Here is a 22505-nt window from a genome sequence, read left to right as displayed (position 1 = left end):
GTGGTTACTTGTATATTGTCACGTGGTGGTGACGTTAAGAACACAGTAGCAATACTGTGATAGACAAAACTAACTTTTATTGGGCGAACCTGTGCCCACAAAACAGGCTACACTTATAGCACAACGATAGCGGCGAACACGCTCTGCGATCGTCGAAAATCTGATCAGCGGGTTAAGCACGTCGGCTTTTATAGAGCAGTCGTCGAATGTTCCAGACTAGTCGTTTGGACCCGCGTGCCTTCCACAAAGTTCTACACCATTCGCGTTACGCGATGAAATCAGATAACACAAGATTCGGCGACAACAGACAGCCGGGTAGAAGCATCGATAACTTTCCAGAAACGTGGGATGCGTCCCTTGCTGTGCGATTACAGTTGTTAAGCGGCGAAACGTGGTCGCCCAATAAAGATAAGTACACGTGTCAATACCCCCCTCTTAAAAAGCATCGACCCGATGCTGCAAACAAACGAAGGTAATAAACAAAAGCACTCGTAGCAAAGAAAAGAACAAAAATGACGAAGTTCGTCAGCGTCCGTAAAAGTGTTTAAGGCGCACCACGTGGACCACTTCAGATCGTGCGCGGCGCCGCTGTGAATGCGAAATGTCGTCTGGCACGACCTCATAGTCCAGAGCGCCAATACGTCGGATGACCTTGTAGGGTCCGAAATAGCGTCGGAGTAGTTTCTCACTGAGTCCTCGTCGGCGTATTGGGGTCCAGACCCAAACACGGTCACCAGGTTGGTACTCGACGAAGCGTCGTCGGAGGTTGTAGTGTCGGCTGTCGGTCCTCTGCTGGCTCTTGATTCGCAAGCGGGCGAGCTGTCGGGCTTCTTCGGCACGCTGGAGATAGCTAGCGACGTCAACATTCTTTTCGTCAGTTACGTGCGGCAGCATGGCGTCAAGCGTCGTCGTCGGGTTCCCGCCGTAAACCAGCTTAAATAGCGTGATCTGTGTTGTTTCTTCCACCGCCGTGTTGTAAGCGAATGTTACGTACGGCAGGACGGCATCCCACGTCTTGTGTTCGACATCCACGTACATCGCTAGCATGTCGACGAGGGTCTTATTCAGCCGCTCCGTAAGACCGTTCGTCTGCGGGTGGTAGGCCGTTGTCCTCCTGTGGCTTGTCTGACTGTAGTTCAGAATGGCTTGGGTGAGCTCCGCTGTAAAGGCCGTTCCTCTGTCGGTGATTAGGACTTCTGGGGCGCCATGTCGCAGCAGGATGTTTTCGACAAAGAATTTCGCCACTTCGGCTGCGCTACCTTTCGGCAGTGCTTTAGTTTCAGCGAAGCGGGTGAGGTAGTCCGTCGCCACGACGATCCACTTATTTCCGGTTGTTGACGTCGGAAAGGGTCCCAACAAGTCCATCTTGATCTGCTGGAATGGTCGGCAAGGAGGCTCGATTGGCTGTAGTAATCTGGCTGGCCTTGTCGGCGGTGTCTTGCGTCGCTGACAGTCTCGGCATGTTCTGACATAACGGGTGACGTCGGCGGTCAGGTGCGGCCAATAATACTTTTCTTGTATCCTTGATAGTGTCCAGGAAAATCCTAGGTGTCCAGCGGTCGGATCGTCATGTAGGGCGTGCAATACTTCTGGACGAAGTCCTGACGGGACAACAAGAAGGTAGTTGGCGCGGACTGGGGAGAAGTTCTTCTTCACGAGTAGATTGTTTTGAAGCGTGAAGGAAGATAATCCGCGCTTAAATTCCCTGGGGACAACGTCGGTGTGCCCTTCCAAATATTCGATGAGGCCTTTTAGCTCCGCGTCTGCCCGTTGCTGTGCAGCGAAGTCTTCCGCGCTTATCATTCCGAGGAAGGCGTCGTCATTCTCGTCGTCTTGCGGCGGCGGGTCAATGGGGCCGCATGATAGGCAATCGGCATCTGAATGTTTTCGTCCAGACTTGTAGGTGACAGTGATGTCGTATTCTTGTAGTCTGAGGCTCCACCGCGCGATTCGTCCTGAAGGATCCTTTATATTCGCTAGCCAACACAATGCGTGATGGTCACTGACGACTTTGAATGGCCTGCCATAAAGACAAGGGCGAAATTTAGCTGTAGCCCAAACGATGGCGAGGCATTCCTTTTCGGTCGTAGAATAGTTGCCTTCTGCTTTTGACAGCGACCGGCTAGTGTAAGCTATCACCTGTTCGACTCCGTTTCTCCTCTGGACTAGAACGGCAACGAGGCCTAGGCTACTGGCGTCAGTATGGATTTCTGTATCGGCGTACTCGTCGAAGTGCGCAAGTACCGGCGGCGACTGCATGCGCCGTTTGAGTTCTTCAAATGCATCGGCCTGCAGTGTTTCCCACTTGAACTCGACATCACATTTCGTTAGATGTGTTAGCGGCTCCGCGATGCATGAAAAGTCCTTGACAAAGCGCCTATAGTAGGCACACATGCCAAGGAACCTACGCACTGCCTTCTTGTTGATGGGTTGCGGGAACTGTGCGATTGCAGCTGTCTTTTGCAGGTCTGGACGGACACCAGATTTGCTGATTACATGGCCTAGGAACAGAAGCTCATCGTAAGCGAAGCGGCATTTTTCCGGCTTCAGAGTAAGCCCTGACGACTTGATGGCTTCTAGTACTGTCGCAAGCCGCTTGAGGTGATCGTCGGAATTTCCGGCGAAGACGACGACATCATCCAAGTAAACGAGACAGGTCTGCCACTTCAGTCCTGCTAATACTGTGTCCAAGACGCACTGGAACGTTGCAGGCGCCGAACACAGTCCGAATGGCATAACCTTGAACTCGTAGAGGCCGTCTGGCGTGATGAAGGCGGTGTTTTCGCGATCCCTTTCGTCGACTTCTATTTGCCAGTAGTCAGACTTGAGGTCCATTGATGAGAAGTATTTGGCATTGCAGAGCCGATCCAATGCGTCGTCTATCCGTGGGAGGGGGTATACGTCTTTCTTCGTGATTTTGTTCAATCGACGATAATCGACGCAGAAACGTAGGGTTCCGTCCTTTCTCTTCACTAAAACAACTGGAGACGCCCACGGGCTTTTCGACGGCTGGATGATGTCGTCACGCAGCATTTCATCGACTTGGTGTCTTATAGCTTCACGTTCTCGTGTCGAAACTCGGTAAGGGCTCTGGCGGAGTGGTCGAGCGCACTCTTCGGTTATTATGCGATGCTTTGCGACTAGGGTTTGTCGAATCCTCGATGACGTCGAAAAGCAGTCTTTGTATCGTCAAAGCAGACTTCTGAGCTGTTGCTTCTTAATCACGGGGAGACTTGGATTTATGTCGAAGTCTGGCTCGGGAACTACGGTCATCGGGGTAGATGCAACAGAATCCGAGAGGACAAACGCATCCCTGGTTTCCTGAAATTCCTCGATGCATGCGATCGTCGTGCCCTTGTTGATGTGCTTGATCTCCTGGCTGAAGTTTGTCAGCAACACCTTCGTGTTTCCTCCGTGCAGTCGAGCGATCCCTCTTGCGACGCAAATTTCACGGTCGAGCAGTAGACGTTTGTCGCCTTCGATGACGCCTTCTACGTCAACGGGTGTTTCGGGGCCGACCGAAATGACAATGCTGGAGCGAGGTGGGATGCTCACTTGATCTTCGAGCACCCTCAAGGCGTGGTGACTACGAGGGCTCTCCGGCGGTATCGCTTGATCTTCCGACAGCGTTATTGACTTCGACTTCAGGTCGATGATTGCGCCGTGTTGGTTCAGGAAGTCCATGCCGAGAATGACGTCTTGTGAACACTGTTGGAGGATAACGAAGGTGGCAGGGTAAGTCCGGTCATGAACGGTAATTCTTGCTGTGCAGACTCCAGACGGCGTAATGAGGTGTCCTCCAGCGGTTCGAATTTGAGGGCCTTCCCATGCAGTTTTAACTTTCTTCAAATGGGCGGCGATGTGTCCACTCATTACGGAGTAATCAGCCCCTGTGTCCACTAAGGCGGTAACTGCGTGGCCGTCGAGAAGCACGTCGAGGTCGGTGGTCCTTTGTCTGGCGTTGCAGTTAAGTCTTGGCCTCGGATCACGGCTGCGTCATGTTGAACTGAAGCTGGAACGTCGCGTCGTCGGGTCGTCTTTCGTCGTCGTATTCTTTACTTCCAGACTTCGTCGGGACGGTGGCGTGTCGTTATGTCGTCGAGGTAGTTTCTTCGGTGTCTTCGTCGGCGACGGAGGATCTTCGTCAGTTCGACGAACAGCAACCGCAACTCCATCAGTTGCTGCTTTCAGTTTTCCGGATATGGGCTCGTAGAGCGGCCCCGGGCTGGGCCGGTGTATGGTCGGCGCTGCGGCAACAGGTAGCGTCCTGGTGACGGCGAACGGGATTGCCGTCGAGGGCTCCACTGAGTAGCGGCGAGGTAATCGGCGATGTCACGTGGGCGCTCGCCAAGCTGTGGACGCGGCGCGTTGACGGCGAAACCTCGCAGTCCCATCTCCCGGTACGGACATCGTCGGTAGACGTGACCCGCTTCTCCGCAGTGGAAGCAGAGCGGGCGGTGGTCAGGAGCACGCCAAATGTCCGTCTTCCTCGCGTAGGTGCGCTGGGCGACGGGTGGTCGTGCTGGCGGCGGCGGCGGCGGACGACGAAACTGCGGCGTGACAGGGCCCTGGCGCGGTCGCGGAGGGGGTCCTTGACGGCGTGCGACGGCGGCGTAGGTCATCGCTTGCGGCTCAGGCTGCGGCAATTCAGGGGCTACTCCAAGTTGTTGTTGGAGCTCCTCACGCACGGCGTCGCCAATCGAAGTCACTTGAGGCTGTGATGATGGGAACAGCTTTTGTAGCTCCTCCCGCACGACAGCTCGGATAGTCTCGCGTAGGTCGGCGGCGGCCAGTGACTGAACTCTGGCGTAGTTTGTCGAGGTCGTGCGGCGGTCGAATTGCCGGTTTCGCATCTCGAGTGTCTTCTCGATGCTGGTGGCCTCGCGAAGAAACTCGTCGACGGTCTTCGGTGGGCTTCGTACCATTCCGGCAAAAAGTTCCTCTTTCACACCACGCATCAGCAGGCGGACTTCCTTGTCCTCGGGCATTTCAGGGTCGGCGTGGCGGAAGAGACGGCTCATTTCTTCCGTGTAGATCGCAGTCGTCTCATTAGGTAGCTGCACCCGGGTTTCTAATAGCGCTTGGGCACGTTCTCGGCGTACGACGCTTGCGAATGTCTGCAGGAAGCCGCTTCGGAAAAGTTCCCAGGTTGTTAAGGTGGCTTCTCGGTTCTTGAACCACGTCCTGGCCGCGTCTTCCAATGCGAAGAAGACATATCGCAGATTGTCGTCACTGTTCCAGTTGTTAAACGTAGCGACTCTCTCGTACGTTTCAAGCCAGCTTTCCGGGTCCTCGAAAGTTGAACTACGGAACGTCGGAGGCTCCCTGGGCTGCTGCAGCACGATGGGCGATGCCGGGGCTGCCATTGGGGTGGACTTGGTGGCGATCTTCCTGGTCGTCTCAGGCAAAAGTCCGTGCTCTGGGGGCAGTTGTTGAAGACGGCGGCTTGCTCGATGGTCCGGGACTGCGTTGGTGTTGTCTTTGCGTTCCGGGCTTGGATCACGGCTTGTCAGGGGCGTCCGGTACATGGACCAAATGCACCTCCACCAGATGTCACGTGGTGGTGACGTTAAGAACACAGTAGCAATACTGTGATAGACAAAACTAACTTTTATTGGGTGAACCTGTGCCCACAAAACAGGCTACACTTATAGCGCAACGATAGCGGCGAACACGCTCTGCGATCGTCGAAAATCTGATCAGCGGGTCAAGCGCGTCGGCTTTTATAGAGCAGTCGTCGAATGTTCCAGACTAATCGTTTGGACCCGCGTGCCTTCCACAAAGTTCTACACCATTCGTGTTACGCGATGAAATCAGATAACACAAGATTCGGCGACAACAGACAGCCGGGTAGAAGCATCGATAACTTTCCAGAAACGTCGGATGCGTCCCTCGCTGTGCGATTACAGTTGTTAAGCGGCGAAACGTGGTCGCCCAATAAAGATAAGTACATGTGTCAATATTTAATTCTGCTTCAAAGACGAACACATTCCCAAGGACTTGGACAATAGCGTGGGTCATTCCCGTTTTTAAGTCGGGGGTAAAAACTGCTGCGAGTAACCACAGGCTTATTTCCCTCCTATGCACAGCATATAAATTATTTGAGTCGACTCTGCACTCAATAATTTCCTCCTCTATCAAAAATACTATCATTTCCCAGCAGCACGGATTCATATTGTGACACTCCACAACTACTAACCTCTTTAGCTTCATGATGCATGCCTCTCAAGCAGTGTATAAGAAAGGACAGCTGGAGGTCATTTATTTTGAGCTCAGTAAAGCGTTTGATGTCGTATGCCACAAAATACTCCTTCGAAAGTTGATGAGCAAAACGTGAACAAGGTGAATACAGGAGCCAATGTTTCGACAAGTGGACTTGTCTTCTTCAAGAGACAAGTCTTTGACAAGTGGCCTTGAAGAAGACAAGTCCACTTGTCGAAACATTGGCTCCTGCATTCACCTTGTTCACGTTTTGCTCATCGTCTTGAATTTTCATCTCCCGCATTCCCCATTTTTTTCCTTCAAAAGTTGACACAACTTGATTTGCATCATTCTGTCACAGTGCTGATAAGAAGCTACCTACGCGACCAGTACTGCTACATTAGTGTAAATGGTCAGTCGTCAGAACTTTATGTGGTTACACGTGGAGTTTCTCAAGGGTCTGTCCTGGGCCCTCTTCTTTTCTCACTGTTTATTAACGACATTTTGACAGTCATTCAAAACTCTTCAATTTTGTTATATGCTGATGACGCGAAACTTTTCAAAGCGGTAAAAAATGTTAATGATTGCGCTGCTATTCAGAAGGACATTACGAATTTTGCGTCATAGTTTACTGAAAACAAGCTGGTCATAAATGCGTCAAAAACGAAAGTTGTAAGCTTCACGCTGAAGACTAACAGGACTTTATTTCCCTATAGCATTAAAGATGTTTTCCTGCCAAGAGCTCAGGGAACGAAGGACCTTGGAGTGTACTTCGATAGCTCTCTGAGTTTCTCGTCCCATGCTCACAGACGAGGCAGCATGCACTTTGAACGCTCGGCACAGTATGTCGGGTGACAAGAGACTTCAAACAACTTGGGCCATTTGTAACTTTATATAAGAGCGTATGCCTTCCAGTTCTTGAGTACGCCTCCGTGGTTTGAGGTGGCACTTGTAGGTCAAATTGTGAACTTCTCGAAAATGTGCAAAAAAGTTCACATCCGTATTCAAACATCGATTCTGTCAAAAGCCTTCCATCTCCATAGAGCTAACACATACATTCACGTTACTTGCCCTCACCTGTAGACGCAATAAATCGGATGTCATTTTTCTTCACAAATTAATACATGGAAAAATCTGCTGCTCACACTTGCTTTCTAATGTGCGCTTTTACATTCTGCAGAAAGACATGAGGAAACAGCGTGCCTTTCAGCCTTCAGATTTTTGTGACCCTTTATCTAGAGTGCAGGTGACATATAATGTCCATTCAGAGTGCCTGGATATCATCATGCCTAATTTTAATATTTTCCTGAAAGGGGTTGCAGAGGAATTTCAATAACTGAACAAAAACTCTCATATCTGTTGTGTGTTCCATCATTCTGTAATCTTCATTTCTGTTTCTCCACTTTTGCTGTGTATTCTCTTCATGTACACATTTTATGCTCTTAAAATCTGTATTTGCGAAATTATTATCCTTTTTTTATGTGTGCGTTTATGTGTATGTGTGTGAGCTTGCATTGTTTTGCTGTGTGCACCAGCACCAAGACCCTCGAAGTTGTTCTTGGGCACTTTAATAAACACCTTTGATTATTATTATTATTATTATTATTATTATTATTATTATTATTATTATTATTATTATTATTATTATTGTTATTATTATTATTTACTCTTTCTTCCCTGCTGTATAGTACGAAGGCACCTTTGAGGACTACCTGGAGATGTTCATCCAGTTTGGCCATGTGACCCTCTTCTCATCTGCCTTTCCATGGGCTGCTCTGTGCGCCTTGCTCAACAACCTAGTTGAAGTGCGCAGCGATGCCTTCAAGCTGTGCTTTGTCTTCCAGCGCCCCTTTGCTCAGCAGGCCAACAGCATCGGTACCTGGCAGGTGTGCTTCCTTTTGTATCCGTTAACCTAAATGGTGCCAAAATCGATGGGGCAGCAAGAAGATTGCCACATTTATCCAAGTAAATCTGAAACTCAATTGGTCCATGTCACCTCACCCCATGGGTTTCTATTTATCTAACAATAGATAACTTCTAAACTGTTGCAGTACGTCGGCTCCTTTCAAGCTGGTCTGGAAGCTTAAGTTCACTCAGCTTTAAATTCAAAATCTGCATAGTTTGTGTAATTGCAGATGGTCTCATGAGCACACTCTGTGAACACTCGAGCACACTCCATGTTCTGACATAAACTGTTTTGCGGTTCAAAGGGATGTCCTTAGCATACCTGAAATGCTTGGATTCTTCACAATGCCTCGCTTCAATTCTGTACCACAGTGCTGTTGTGAGGCTCCACCTTCAGCAGAATGAAGCGCATATTTGACTTTCTGCAGCTTGATTAATTCCAACCAAGTACACCTTCATTTACTTGCTCAAGCACTAAAATCAGGATTTAATTATTTTATTATTATTATTTGTTTCTTTAGAGTTTCTTTTCTGTTGAGTGACTTCTTCAGTGCTGGACTGCAGAATCGCGCATATTATCTCCTTGTACTGGTGATGAAGAACCGAACACTGCCAGATGTGTAATTTAACTCTTTATTGGGCAAACATTTATCAAGAGAAACCAGCAGCACTTGAGTCACAACAGTGGTAACCACAGCTGTCAGTTGTTGAATCTAATGTCATGTGTCAAGTCTGTCTGTATATAAATGTCTCGCTGTACATTCCAGAGTGCTCTGGTGACCATCGGTGCTGGTATACATCTATTTATTTATTTATTTATTTATTTATTTATTTATTTACATACCTACATATCACCCAGTGGACATTTGGGCATTACAGTAGGGGGGTCTAAGGATTGCGAAATACAATAGTTGCGCGTGCGCACACACGCACACGCGCACACACACACAAAGGAAAAGAAAGAGAGAGAGAGAAAAAAAGAAGTGTTGTACATTAGAGAATATACAACACGGCATCTGTTCTGTCTGACTAGACATTTTTTCTCTGTAGCACACGGCAATGTTTGTAATATTTCGATTTAGTAGGCACTTACATCTTGCTCCAAGAACTTGATAACAGCGCTAATCCACTGAAAACAGACATTGGCACAAAGTAAAACAGCAACCTGTGGCAATACAATAGTAGGCATAGGAGCACAGAACTGAGCTCTCTGATAACTTTAGACAACCTTTCAACCTATAGAGGAAAAAAGGAAAGAGAGCTGCAATGACATAAGTGTAGATCTATTTATGGAAGATAATTCTAAGGTTGGTCGAGTTATTGGCTGCCAGATCTGGCTATAGGTGGCAGCAGCATCACTGCATTGGTGTGGATGGACGATCGGTGACGCGCATTGAAATGTACACGGCAGTGCTTCGCTGCGGGTGATTTGGGCCATTTGTTTGGCAGTGAAACACACTGACTACAGTGAAGTATATATAGCCCCCCAATGCCACACCTTTGCACGAAACACTGAAAATTCTTACTTTTCGTGAATGGAGTGCAGAACAGTTTCTGTTCCGGTACATCCATGGAAATTTTTGTTTGTGTTTGGCTTGCATTGTGACCATTCTCTTGGCACTGCTGTTACTCAACTCAACTTCCTGCGATTCTCGCACTGGTTGTAAAAATGTTTGTCATATTCCTGTACAATCAAGTTAAAGTAGCTAGTGCTTGTGACTCTACTTCATTGCTTGTATACATATGTACGTTACTACCTTTTATTTACTTCAACCTAGTTACTAAGCTTAAACAAGGTACGCCACTATGAGCGACTACACTGTCACAGGATCGCCATGTGGCTTGACACACATTTCTTTTTCTGCGGTAGCAGTAAAGGCATAGCATATCAGCATGAAGGATGTTTTCAAATTATTGCTGTGGATGAGAATGATACGAATAATTTTCTATTATTTTAAGAGACAGCCTTATTGGTTTGTTTTTGTTGTTTGTGAAAATAATGGCTGCTACCGTTCGTCAAGCTAACAACACCACACAAAAGAGTTCATTATATATTAGCTGCCAGTAATTCAGTTTTACGATGTCCTGTGTCCAGCAACTGCAACTTTACACCTTTTGTAGGAGACAATCAAAGCACCAAAGTAAAAATTCACTTATAAGGCAAAATAACCTCTGCATAGTGGGATATCTGCATAATAAAAGAGCACCTCAGGCACAGCCAAGGACCGGTGGCGTAATCACTTAGCGAAAGTCATGCAATTATATGCCTAAGATTAATTGTATCCAGTGACATCATATGAGCGCTTAAGATTTTATTTCCTACTGCTGAGTGATACCACACCACTTTGTTCATGTTTTGTGGTATCAAAAGATGGCGGAATGACCAACACATGGCTAAGGCGCTGCGTTCGGGTATTGCAGCGACCACCTTGTTTGTTTAAAACAATGCAAAGTGTTTTTTTTTTCACTTGCTTAAATCATGATGCGGCAATAAAATGATAATGATTGTGACGAACAAAGGGCGCCATGATCACACATCATGTGCTCAATGCGTTCAGTCACTTATTTAATTGCAGTGCAAAGGCTACAGTGCAAAGCCAAATGAGTCTCTACATCGTAAAAAAGAGATGCATAGCGCCTCTTCAGCTGCAGTACAACAACAGAACAAACACACTTTAAAGGGTATGTTTTTTAAAGGATGGCAGTCATATGTGCACACATAAACAAGTAGCGGCTAGCAGCCAACGCGATGCACCGTCCAAACTAGCGTGGTTCAGCCAGTGTCTGCCAGGCTGCGACTCCGCTCGATCTTGCAGCCAATAGCATTTATGAATTATAATGAATGAATTTTCTTCTTTTATGTGTATCATTAAGAGAAGACTGTAGTGTAGTTGATAATTTTGATAACTCACCACTGATTGTAACTCATGCCAGAGCAAAGTGTAAAATTACTAAATTATGGACAATCAACTTCGGGGCATAAAACTGTAGATGTATGCAACTGTAACATCATGTTGCCATTTCTTCCTGAACCTAAGAGCATTGAGGCCTATGCCCAAAATTGTGCTTTGCTACTGGTTGTTTTGATTCTGTACTGTTCTGGCAATGTGCACGTCCATACTTTGCACTTTTGCGTCAAAAATAGTGGTCCACCAGGATGAGTAAAATGAAGTGTGCCAAACGCGCCCCTGATGAAAGATTTAACAATACCAATTGGTTTGTGTTGAGATTCATAGCTCAAAGCATTTGGCTTCCTGTTGACGTGATCTGGCCTTATCGGTGAATTTTGGAGTGAACCATATGAATATAATGTATTGATGCCTACTTACTTATTTGTTTTATATCTCTGTATTTTCACTCCAAACTTGCGTGTGGCAAAGTAGTTATACTGGATCTGTTAGCTTCTTTGATTATTGCTTAACCAAGATCAAATGCTCTAGTTCTTTCTTTGCATTATATTCAAAAGAGTGCTACAAATGTGATTAGTATTGCTTTATTACGCAGCAAACTTGTATGTACGAGTAAAGCACCTCAGCTACAATGAAAAGCCACAGGTGGATCTGCTTTTGTAGCTTTTATTTGTTGTGCAGCAAACTTGTGGTATGCACAAAGCACAAAGGCGCAGAGAAAAGCCAAACCGGTATCTGACATGATAGTGTACCATGACAAACTCATAGTGTAGCCTGAAAACATGGTGCAATGGCAGCAACAGAGTGAGGTTAGTGATGAGGAAGCTGAGCTTCACCAGGCTGTGCTGTTTATGATGGTGAGACATGGACAATGAACAGAAATAATGAGCAACTTACAGGCACTAATTTTGTAACATACTTAGGTGCATTTTTTTTACTAAGCCCTTGGCTCTAACTGCTGTACCGTGGCATCAGGTTGCATCTTGAGACCGCAAGAAGTAGGCCTTCACATTGCATTTAAGGCCAAGTCATAGATAGGCAGATAAAGAAGTGAAGCCTGCCTGACTTCTTTTTTTATTCATAGAGAATGTTTCTTTGCAACGATAGGTGGCCATGGAGGTCATGGGTATGCTGGCAGTGGTAGTGAACTGTGCACTGATGGGCACCCTTGGTCAGGTGCAGCGGCTCTGGCCTTCGCTCACTCCCATTGAGGTGCTGCTTGGTCTGGTGGTGCTGGAGGTGTGTGCATTTCCCTCTCACTCTCTTCTACCATCTTTGTTTTCCTGCTGTTTTGCCTGGATTGTCACTCTGAGTGTTGCAACATAAACTGTCAAGTTAATCGTTATTGCAATTGCATATTCGGAAATTTTCACAACACTCAAGACATGAACAAAGGAAAAAAAACGGGCCTGTCCTCAGAGATGTTCATGATGTGAAAATTCCAAAAGTCAGTCGTTGTTCAAAGCATGCAAGCAAGCTTTTCCAAACAGTCTCTTTTCCCAAGAGCACGAATATATTTACTTGCTAGATTGTTTAAGTAGCCCTCGAAGTTTAAGGCCTTGAAATTTGCACTGTACTAACTTGCATATGCAGAGCACATGCTAGTAGTGCAAATAAGTGTGTTTCATAGCTGCTGAGATGCATGGTCCGAACCCGTCTTCCAAATTTTTCATGCACCATGTCAATGACAACGTATGTGAGACATCTGTTGGGTCTGCATATGCATCTGTAGCTACTTACAAAAAGTTTATAGTGATGGTATTGAAAAAGGGCAGCTTTATGAATAGTCATACAGTAAATAAATTGTTTCTCAATTTAGTTATCTCTTTGTGCCACAGAACATGCTGATGACCTTTAAACACTTGCACTGTGTGTTTAATGAATGCCTTGAGTAGGTTGTAACCTGCGCTAAAGAAAGGCTTCATAGCAAGCTACGTAGTTTGCTTGATGCTGGAACAGTTAAACCAGTTTAGTGTGCGGGGAACATTTTGGCCCTGCTTTGACACACTAGCCAGTAAGTCACAGAATCCAACGTGGTCACAATAACAGAGGTAATTTAAAGGTAACCGACAAGGGCAATTGAAGGCTGGCTTAGGGTAATGAGCCTCAGGATTTTTTTTAGCGCATAAATTTACTCAAACAAATGCTTTGGCTTGACTGCAGCAGCCATCTGGCTCTGGCATGAATAGTGGTTTCAAATATATCATGAATGACCTTCACAGCACAAATGACTGACTGCAAAAGGTGAAACAGCCCTGCCCTGTTAAAGTGTTGAAAATGCAAGGAAGCTGTTCATAAGACTGGCGCTGTGTTGTTGTGTGTTCTTTCTTTCTTTTATTTTTCTTTCCTTTTTTTGTGTGTGGGCATTTACTACTGGAGAAAATGGTTGCCATCTCGAAACGTGTAAGCTTGTGACAAATATCTAAAATTTACGTTTCTATGCACTTGCAACATTAGTGTGGGCCACCGTTTGTCTGATCAGTGTTGCCTGACCTCCATTTGAGAATCACAGAAATGTGCTCCTTGCTTCAGTGTGATGCTCTGCTGCTATGCAACATCTGAGACAACGTGCTAGGAGCTCTTGCGCTGTGCTCATTCCCTTCAGTTTCTGTGGTTGCTTTAACTGCTGCTCATAAACTGAAAATGTCAAACCTAAGTGTTTGCAAAAATGAGTAGCTGTGACTAGTGTTTGCTTGTAATTTCATAATAATACTGCAGATGGTCGTTCGTTTTTTTCAGCATGTGGTCCTCTGCATCAAGTTTGCAATTGCTTACGCCATCCCTGACGTTCCCGAGTGGGTTGCTACTGAAATGGCCAAGACAGAATTTCGCCGAAGAAAAGCTGCCAAGGTACAGGTCGGACACGTACATGTCACAGAAAAGAAGCAACTGACTACAGTTATAATTACTTTATTCAAAAATTTAATTGATTGCAGTGATGAATTAACAACCCACAAGCATAATTGAGCAGTTAATAAAAAGTAATTACATAGTTACATTTACATTACTTTCCACCCTACCTTTTTTATCATTGCACAAATACTGGCCTGGTTCTTTTAATGCATCCTCTGCAGCCCTTCACACATTATCTTCGCTGACAATTACTTTGCAAAATTTTTGTCCCTGTTCCCTCATTTTCTCGCGATAACATCAGCAGCAACACCAAAAGCTCGCTTGATGTGTGTACTGGAGTGAAGGACAGTGTTGTAATGTACGAACACCGTACAGGGAAATCGGCAAACAGAGATCAGAAACTATGCAATGACAATTGAAAAAATGAAATGTAAATGCACTGAACATTAGTGTTCTGACATGGTAGCGTTCATATCACATAAAAACTCTAAACAATAGCGAGACACATAATGCTGTGCCAGCAGTACAGGCACCACCAACCTATCTTTGAGATGAAAAAGGCAGATGCTGAGCGCCGGGTTTGCCTGTCTGAACACGCGCATTCACGAGGCTGCCTCTGGCAATATTAAGTTCTCAAAGCTGTGTCGCCTGTTATAGCTTGTCTCATCAATAAAATAGCTGCTCACACGTAATTACTGAAAAAAGTAATTGATTTACAGTGAGCATCAATGAATAAATAAAGTAATCGCCCAGCTACAAAACTATCAAAATATCTAAACGATTACAAGGAATTAATTATATATAATTCTGTAGGTACAAGTCTTGGACAGGGTTGTTATAATTTTGCTTTTATTGTGATAGCAATTATGTGGACACTCTTGGTGCATTTCTTCCACCCTCATCGGGGTCACCGTGATGTTCCTCATAAAGTCCCAAGTGCAATGACACCGTGGCCATGCGCCGTATTCTGTAGGTGCGAGTGGAAGCGTGGGAGGGTGAGCCAAGGAAGGTGGCTTGATCCCGCCCACACAAGGGAGGAAGGCGGGGAGGAAGCACACTGTCTTCCACCATGCACGAGGCACCGAGGGTGGGGGTGTGGAAGTGTTCGACTGCTGCATTTGACGCGGCTGAGTGTTGCCATGCAAGCTCTATTTTGAAAGCTATCTACAATGAGTAGAGTCAGCCGTGTGGCCGTGTGGGCTCTATCATGAAAGCAATCTGCGATGAGTACAGAGTCTAGATGCACCTAGCACTCATAGCTTCATGTAAACTGTGTTCTCGCCCCCTTAGTTCATATTGAAGCGAGAGGCAGCACGAAAGTCAATTCACTCACTGCTGCTGCTGCTTTTTCTCACTCAAGCGTTTTGACAACAAGTGCTCATGCTCAAGGTGGGCATGCTGTTGCATGCCCACCTTTTTTTTTTTCCTTTTGTCTCGTCTTTCTTTTGAAAACTTGAAGACTGCCCGCACTAGAAGTCTACTGATGAAATGAATGCCTAATTAACCCTGACCTCCGACATGTCATCCTGTCAGAGTGAGATGTGTTTCTGCTTGCCTGTGCATGCATGGCACCATGCTTGTTAATTTAGTTGGTAAGCGAATGTTTACAAGTGTGCACAGCTGATAAAACAACTATCCTTACTTTGTGTAGCTGTTAAGCAAAGCTGTTACTTTTCTTTGTTCTTATGAATAAACTGAAATGATTGACATGTTTACTGGTGCAAAATGTGCTGTAGTTGTCAAAAGTTTCGAAGCCACTGCGTATATGAATTGACCCTTGGTCTGGTTTGTTTCAAAGTGCTAGAAATAGAGCACCGCAGTGCAGCACATGCCTGTTCTTTAGAGAGGTAAGCATGCCACATGACCCGAGTCATAGGCCCAGGAACATATGCTGTGACAGAAGGGCGGCTGCCACAGTTACTCACGACCAAGCCTTGAATCATTATTTGAAAGAGTTATTTGTAATTAGTGTAGATTATCCTAGTTCAGATCCTGGTACAGCTCACAGTCTTCTAATGAGTGATACCATGTCCTGTTCAGCAAAGGGAGATATGATTATCAATTCAGTGAAGCATTCAGTTCTAGAATTCAATGTAAGTGTAATAACAATAGTAATTAAGAAGTGTTAATTAATTATTACAAAGTGATAACTAAATAACAAAATATATTAGGTGCTTTGCTTTCTTTTTTATCTAGGTGCACGATAGCTGGGACACCCTGTATATGAAACAGTCTAATTGGACCTTACAAAAAGTAGAAAGCGTTGCCTTATGTCTGCAGCAACTCATACGTTAAAGACAGAGAAGCTGTACAAGAAAGTCCTTGCGCTCTGTGGAAGTCCTAAAAGTCCTAAAAACTGAGCTGAAAGAGTTCATGATTAAATTACTAGTGCACACTGGTCGATGACAGGAAGTTGATGACTTTTGTTGCGTAATCAGCCCTGCTTCAGCAGTCAAAATTAGTAGAAGCATTTTTTTTGCATCTCATGTTTCAGCTTGCAAAGCAGCAGCTTGGCATTTTTCAAAGTTGTCTTCCATTTAGTTAGCCTTGTAGCATTGACTTAAGCACTATGCTATCTTTATGTTGCTTCGTGCAACCACCTGTAAGAAGGCTCTTTGAGTTGACAGATGAATGCAGACTACCTACCTTGGGGCTGTATGGGAGAAGGATCAGGCAAACAGGTAGTGGATGTTTAGTCAAGCAACTACTACACTAAGCTAAGATACTTATGTCAAGGAGGGAATTGCCAAGCATAGGGGAAATGAACTTCTTTTGTTTATTTAAAATGTCTAGTAATTGTAATTGTTTGTTTTCATGTTCCTCTTGAAGGGGAATGAAATAGAAGTGGATGAAAAGAAAATTTTTTGCCAGTGGGAACTGAACCCACAACTTTCACATGATGCGTATAAAGCTCTACCAATTTAGCTACAGTGTCACCCTCTGCAAGATACATAATACAAGATAGCCAAGAGATGCAGTAGCTAAATATATATTTTGTATGTTCTTGCTCATGTCTTCTCCCTACACTGTGTCAGCAAGCTAGCTCACGGCATTGTATGTAGTGCTGTTGGTTTCAAAATCAACCTACAGATGTCTCTGATCAAGATGAACGCAGTTAACCATTAAATTCTGGTGTCCGTGCAAGAAGCATGTAGGTGTTTCTACAACCTCCAGACAAAACAGCATGTCTCCTCCCCAGGCAACATCTTTTGCTACATGGCACAGAACCGCTGAAAAAAAGTACATGGACACATACAGTATGATGCCTAAATAGGAGTACCTCTGTTGTGTAAATAAGTACATGGGTCTTTTAACTAAACCTCTGGTTTGTTCATGCTAAAGTTTTATGTGTAGCTGGCATTACTTGGCTGTTTCGCACAGACTAAATTGGAAGTATGAATAATGTGTGGCAACATTTGGCAAATGTTGTGGAGTTTGCATAAATGGAACAGTGATGCCATCTCTCACTGTAACATTGAAACAAGGCACAGGCCATGGTTCACTCTAACAATGGCAGGTGGCAGCCCTGTTCTGTTAGAGTAGAGTAAAATTGACGTTTCTTTTTTTTTTTGTCTAGCATGGCCAGAACTAGCACATATCATTTTTTATGAATAAAACAGCACATTACACATGCAAACATATTATTCAACTGAATTAAACACAGTTGCCACCTCTGTGTAAGGTTTGAACGTAAATGAGCAAGCAATTTAGCCAGTATGGTCATGCATTCCTGACACTCCTCCTTATACGACGTACAGTGTGTTACATAGCATAAAAATTAAAATAGCCCAGGAAGTTACACCGGCTTCTCTGGTGTCTTTGACTGGTTCCTGCTGGACTACAGAATGGTTTGTGTCGATATGGAGGCCCCTCAACATTGGAGCCGGAGAATCCATGCCTGAGCCGAACATTCTGCTGCTCCTGGAGCAATTGAACCATGTGATCAGAATTCTGTTGGATTTTGGTCGTGTTCTATAGCTCGAAGGTGAGAGCGCCTCCAAATGCTCTGAGCTTGAGTGCAACATTCTGAACAAACCCAGTGAATGTGTTTTTGGTGCTCTGTTTCGACCAGCCGAATATAAACAGCCCTGCGAGAGCGCTTGAAAGCGACCACTAAATATGCCATTAGTTAATTGCATTCTATGTTGCTTACTTTGGCAGGATGCCAAGCTGACCACGGCTACCAGGGGCACCTGCACTTCTGAAGATTTACTCAGCCCCGAACATCGCTGCCTGTGGGACCCACTGAGCACTAGCGAGCTAGATCCAGCCAGCCAGCCAGGTTCACTGCCCAGTTGGGTAGGACGTCTTCTGCGGATGCCTGTCACTAAACCAAGACAAAGGCGACGTACTATGCCTACATCCCAGCAGTAACAGCTTGAAAAATTCCCACTGTGGCTGATACCACAACACATTACTGGTGTTAGACAGCACCTTTTCTCTTAAGATGCTGGATTGAATGGGAGCAAGCTGCTCCTTGAGCGAAGTGATTTTTTGGGCAGACGTTTGCCTGCAAAAGAAAACGACTGTTTAGCAGCAGTGATGCCGACAAGTATGCACAGCAGTTGTGTAACCAAAGCCACTGGTTACATTCAGCCCCACTCACTTGCTATGTGGAAAGTAAATCACATGAAGTGATTTTTTGGGCAGACGTTTGCCTGCAAAAGAAAACGACTGTTTAGCAGCAGTGATGCCGACAAGTATGCACAGCAGTTGTGTAACCAAAGCCACTGGTTACATTCAGCCCCACTCACTTGCTATGTGGAAAGTGTCATTGCACATTCAGGGTGATTCAGTAGTTTGTGTGAAGATTTCAGAAAGTGGTATACAAGTATCATAATGAAAGAACAACTTGATATTACATATCTGGCTTGAGGTGGAACAGAAGTGTGATACCATCGCTCATGTATGCTAGAACATAGGAGCTGAATACTGGCACTTCTTGCTCAAGTGTACTTTCTCCTAAGGTTGTGTAATGTGAGTACACAGAAGGCTGCAGCAGGTCATTGCAAGGCAAAGTGGGCAGGCTGTTGCAACATGAGTTTGTGGTAGATCACCATAAAAGTCAGGGAAGTGATGAATGTTGACTTAATTACATTAACATGCAACAGTTAAACTGTAAAGGCTCATTGTACTGTGACCTTTTGGTGGCACTTAGTACTCGATTTTAGAGTCAGAACAGCTGCATAATACTTGCAGGCACTTGTCACCAGGTTGCACCAGCATAAGTTTACAAGCTTTGAACCAACACATGATGCATCACATTTGTCAGTCCAATACAGGTGATAGTGAGATAGTTCTGTCATTGTGCCAGTGTACAACAAGCATACCAAATCTGTCAGCTATGTGCAGTGCCAGTGCCATGCTATCACCAATGACATTCATCTCTGATAGATGTAGCTTACCTGCCTTCATTTGCTGGCACGAAAGATTGTGGAGCACTTTGGTGTAACTTGAGATTGTCACTCTCATCCCTGATTGTGCCAGCATTGCTTAAATATGAGTGAAATCCGTAAAGTGCCATTTAGCAAATATCTGAGCGGAGCTTTAAGAACCCAAAAGGGTCCTGAATTAGCACTAAACACTAGGTTTATGGCCCACATCTGTAGTACATGCTAGAGTGATACCATAGCACATGACGCACATTTCACCATTATTAGTGTAAACACGACCAGATGAAGGGCGTGACAGAAGTATTGGTTGCAGGAAAATTGCCTTTGTTTGGAAGCATTAGCTTTTTAGCAGTGTTCTACAACTTGAAGTTGTGTTGGCCATTACTGGCTGTTGCTCACTGCATTGTAAATTATCAGGTAGGCAATGGTTTCAACAACTACTGCAGTGCATTTTGCAACATTGCTTCAGGCCCTCTTCTGATTTTTTCAGTTTGCATGCTTTGGTGTAAATGCTGTGGTGTGCTTTTGTATGTCATATTCAGTCAAGCAAAATCACAATAAACCTGGCCTAGCCCTGCACCAGGATATCTGCACAGTTCGCTATTACTAATGGCATCAGCTCAGCCATTTGTTGACTGTAATAAGGCCACAAACATCAGCTTTTGCTTCAGTGTGAAGCCAAACTGTCCTTGCAGTACTTTTATTGCAGTGCTGCCAGCGAAATAATGTGGTGCAGCATCCTACCTGTGACATTTTCATGAATCAGTTCACTTATACTGACTGACAACGAAGCAGGCTCCTGGTACTAAGTGCTGTTGCATGCCCACCTTTTGTCTCCTTTTGTCTTGTCTTTCTTTTGCAAACTTGAAGACTACACACACTAGAAAGAAGGCTACTGATGAAATGAATGCCTAATTAACCCTGACCTCCGACATGTCATCCTGTCAGCCTTGCCTTACTGTGTTGGAATTATAGCTTGATAGCATCTTGATGATACAGGAGTTCTTATGGGAAGTGCTTCTACATCAAATGCATAAAAGCATTGAGATTGCAGGTTGCAAAAGTCTGGAATAAGTGAGGGCGGCTCAAAATATGGGTAATGGACGCAGGCATCAATTGGTCATCTTTCAAGTTTAACAGTAATCTTTCCTCAAGGAGCAGTTGCTTTCACACAGTTGCAAAACAAGATCAGTAAAATGCCAGAACATGCGTGGGCTGTACTGGTATGAGTGCATTACTCTCTCTTAGTCCTAACATGCATTCAGTTTACAGTCTTGTTTTCCAACTGTGCCACAGTGAGTGCTCTTTGAAAGAACTGTTCAATAAACATTGCAGTTGAAAACTGTTGTCTGCCATTTGCTTATTTTCTGTACATACGTTTTGCAAGTCATTAAAGTGAACACTTAGTGCTCTATAAGAGGTTAAAAGTCTGTATATGCTCATGTATATGTGCTCATGAAGCGGTCACGAGATAATGAAGCAACCTTCCTTGATAAAGAAGAAAGTTGTTCATGCTCTATGAGTACAAAAACCAGCAGTGCGAGCCTTCTAAACAAGACAAGACAGGTGCCTCATCATTGTCTGATGACTCGCAGTTTACCTTTTATGAAATGCGCAGTTGGTTCAGAAGTTCACTGTTAGGCCCATGGCCAGCAGCTCAAAAATTTATCCAAACACTTCTTGCTGTGCTTTCAAGACTGCCATGTCAGACTTCAACAAGAGTTTTACTGTTTCTGTGTACACTGCAGTGTTGCAGGAAAAGTAAGAAAGCAAAGTGTTGCCATTGTTATTATAAGTCTTTCAATCTTTCTACAGTCAGTCATGATACAGGATGGCATTGAGCAAGACTATGAATTCTTCAGGATGTACAACTGAAGCTTGCATGTGCTTAAGGTGTGTGATGTCACTGTGGCATTGCAGAAGTGTGTATTTTCTCTCTTAACTTTTGTAACACTGATAGAACTATGTCACTTGTGCTTGTTCCTGGTGCTGCCTTCCTCTTACTGCTAAGCTTTCACTCTTGTCTTTGATGCTTGTGGGTAATGTAGCCATTAGTAAGCAGTAAAAACAAAGTGATCTTTTCCAGGATGGATTTGTTGTCAGATGGCGTGATACACCACAAATAATTCCAGAACATTATTTATTATGAGCTGTTCTATATTCTACAAACAACACACAACACCCCGTGACATCAGAGTTGCAGCACATTGTTTGAAAGTAGATGACACTGAAGCCTGGATGTCTTCTCTTGTTCAAAGAAGGTACCGATTACTGCACGCTTCTCTAATCATATGCATGTTTCATGCACTGAGGCATATTATTATGGCCATTATTTTATAGCTAAAGTATTTATTCATGAGAAATGTTATTGAGGTTTTAACCTGAGCTACAGGGTAAAATATGGTTAGAGATGGGCTTGAAACATTTTATTGAGCTCTCGTGTTGGCCTAGTTGTTCTGCATATATTTGTGAGGATCTCTGCAATATAAAAGCGACTAACTATCCAACATATAGTACTAGTTTTCTCTGACTAGCTTGCATAATATTACAAGCTCAAGCAACATACTCAAACAGTTGCAACTGCACAGCACATGTGGGCATTATGTGTGTCCGCATTTATGTAATGTGTAATTTTGCTGGATCAGTATTGACATAACTCTCGATGTACTCTGAACTTTGTACTTATGCTTACACAATATTACAGCAAAAATCACAAGCACATGCTTAGCTTCCTTGGGTTCTTGTTTCTTTTGCAATCTTGCTAAAAAATAGCCTTGATGTTTGTATATTCTGGCTTAAATAGCCACACCAGGCTTAAAGCCTGTCATAAAGAATGTGCGGTATTTACTATAAAACTTACAACTTGCAACTATGGATGTTTGTATCACAACGAGACAAACAGGTACATTAACGACCAGAGACTGTCATATCTATAGTTTAGTCTAGACCTTACTTCTGGTTCACCCAACTGCTTGAAATTTGTGCTACATGCATTCCTTATTCTGAACATGTGATCTGGTCTGTTTTCTGTCATGTTTCGCTCGTCCTTCAGTCACACAAAATGCACAATCATCCTCACTTTTGTGCCGTACAGCTTTGTGCTCGATAGTAATAGATGATCACTTTTTGGGTTGCTTACTTTACTTTGGGGACCTAGTTGATATAGTACCACTTTTTTATTTTCCTCTTGTCACATGTGCTACTTTTTCTTCTTCCGCACTCATTTAGCTCACTCACATTTCAC

At 44.6% G+C, this 22505-nt stretch overlaps 1 protein-coding gene across 3 annotated transcripts in view; it reads left to right on the top strand.

Moving 5' to 3' along the window:
* Positions 1 to 21346, top strand: part of wwk (white walker) — a 77682-nt gene extending 56336 nt beyond the window's left edge. For all 3 annotated transcript variants that reach the window (XM_065438945.2, XM_065438943.2, XM_065438942.2), the window contains 4 exons: positions 7890 to 8087; positions 12123 to 12254; positions 13755 to 13865; positions 18030 to 21346. In XM_065438945.2, coding sequence (XP_065295017.1) covers positions 7890 to 8087; positions 12123 to 12254; positions 13755 to 13865; positions 18030 to 18242 — 654 coding nt within the window. In that variant the 3' untranslated portion in view covers positions 18243 to 21346. The remainder of the gene's footprint in view (positions 1 to 7889; positions 8088 to 12122; positions 12255 to 13754; positions 13866 to 18029) is intronic.
* Positions 21347 to 22505: the final 1159 nt, after the last annotated feature.

This window comes from Dermacentor albipictus, chromosome 1 (genome assembly GCF_038994185.2).
Source record: "Dermacentor albipictus isolate Rhodes 1998 colony chromosome 1, USDA_Dalb.pri_finalv2, whole genome shotgun sequence".
Lineage (NCBI taxonomy): Eukaryota > Metazoa > Arthropoda > Arachnida > Ixodida > Ixodidae > Dermacentor > Dermacentor albipictus.
Note: the sequence above shows the minus strand (reverse complement) of the source record. Positions and strands in the feature narration are given on the sequence as shown.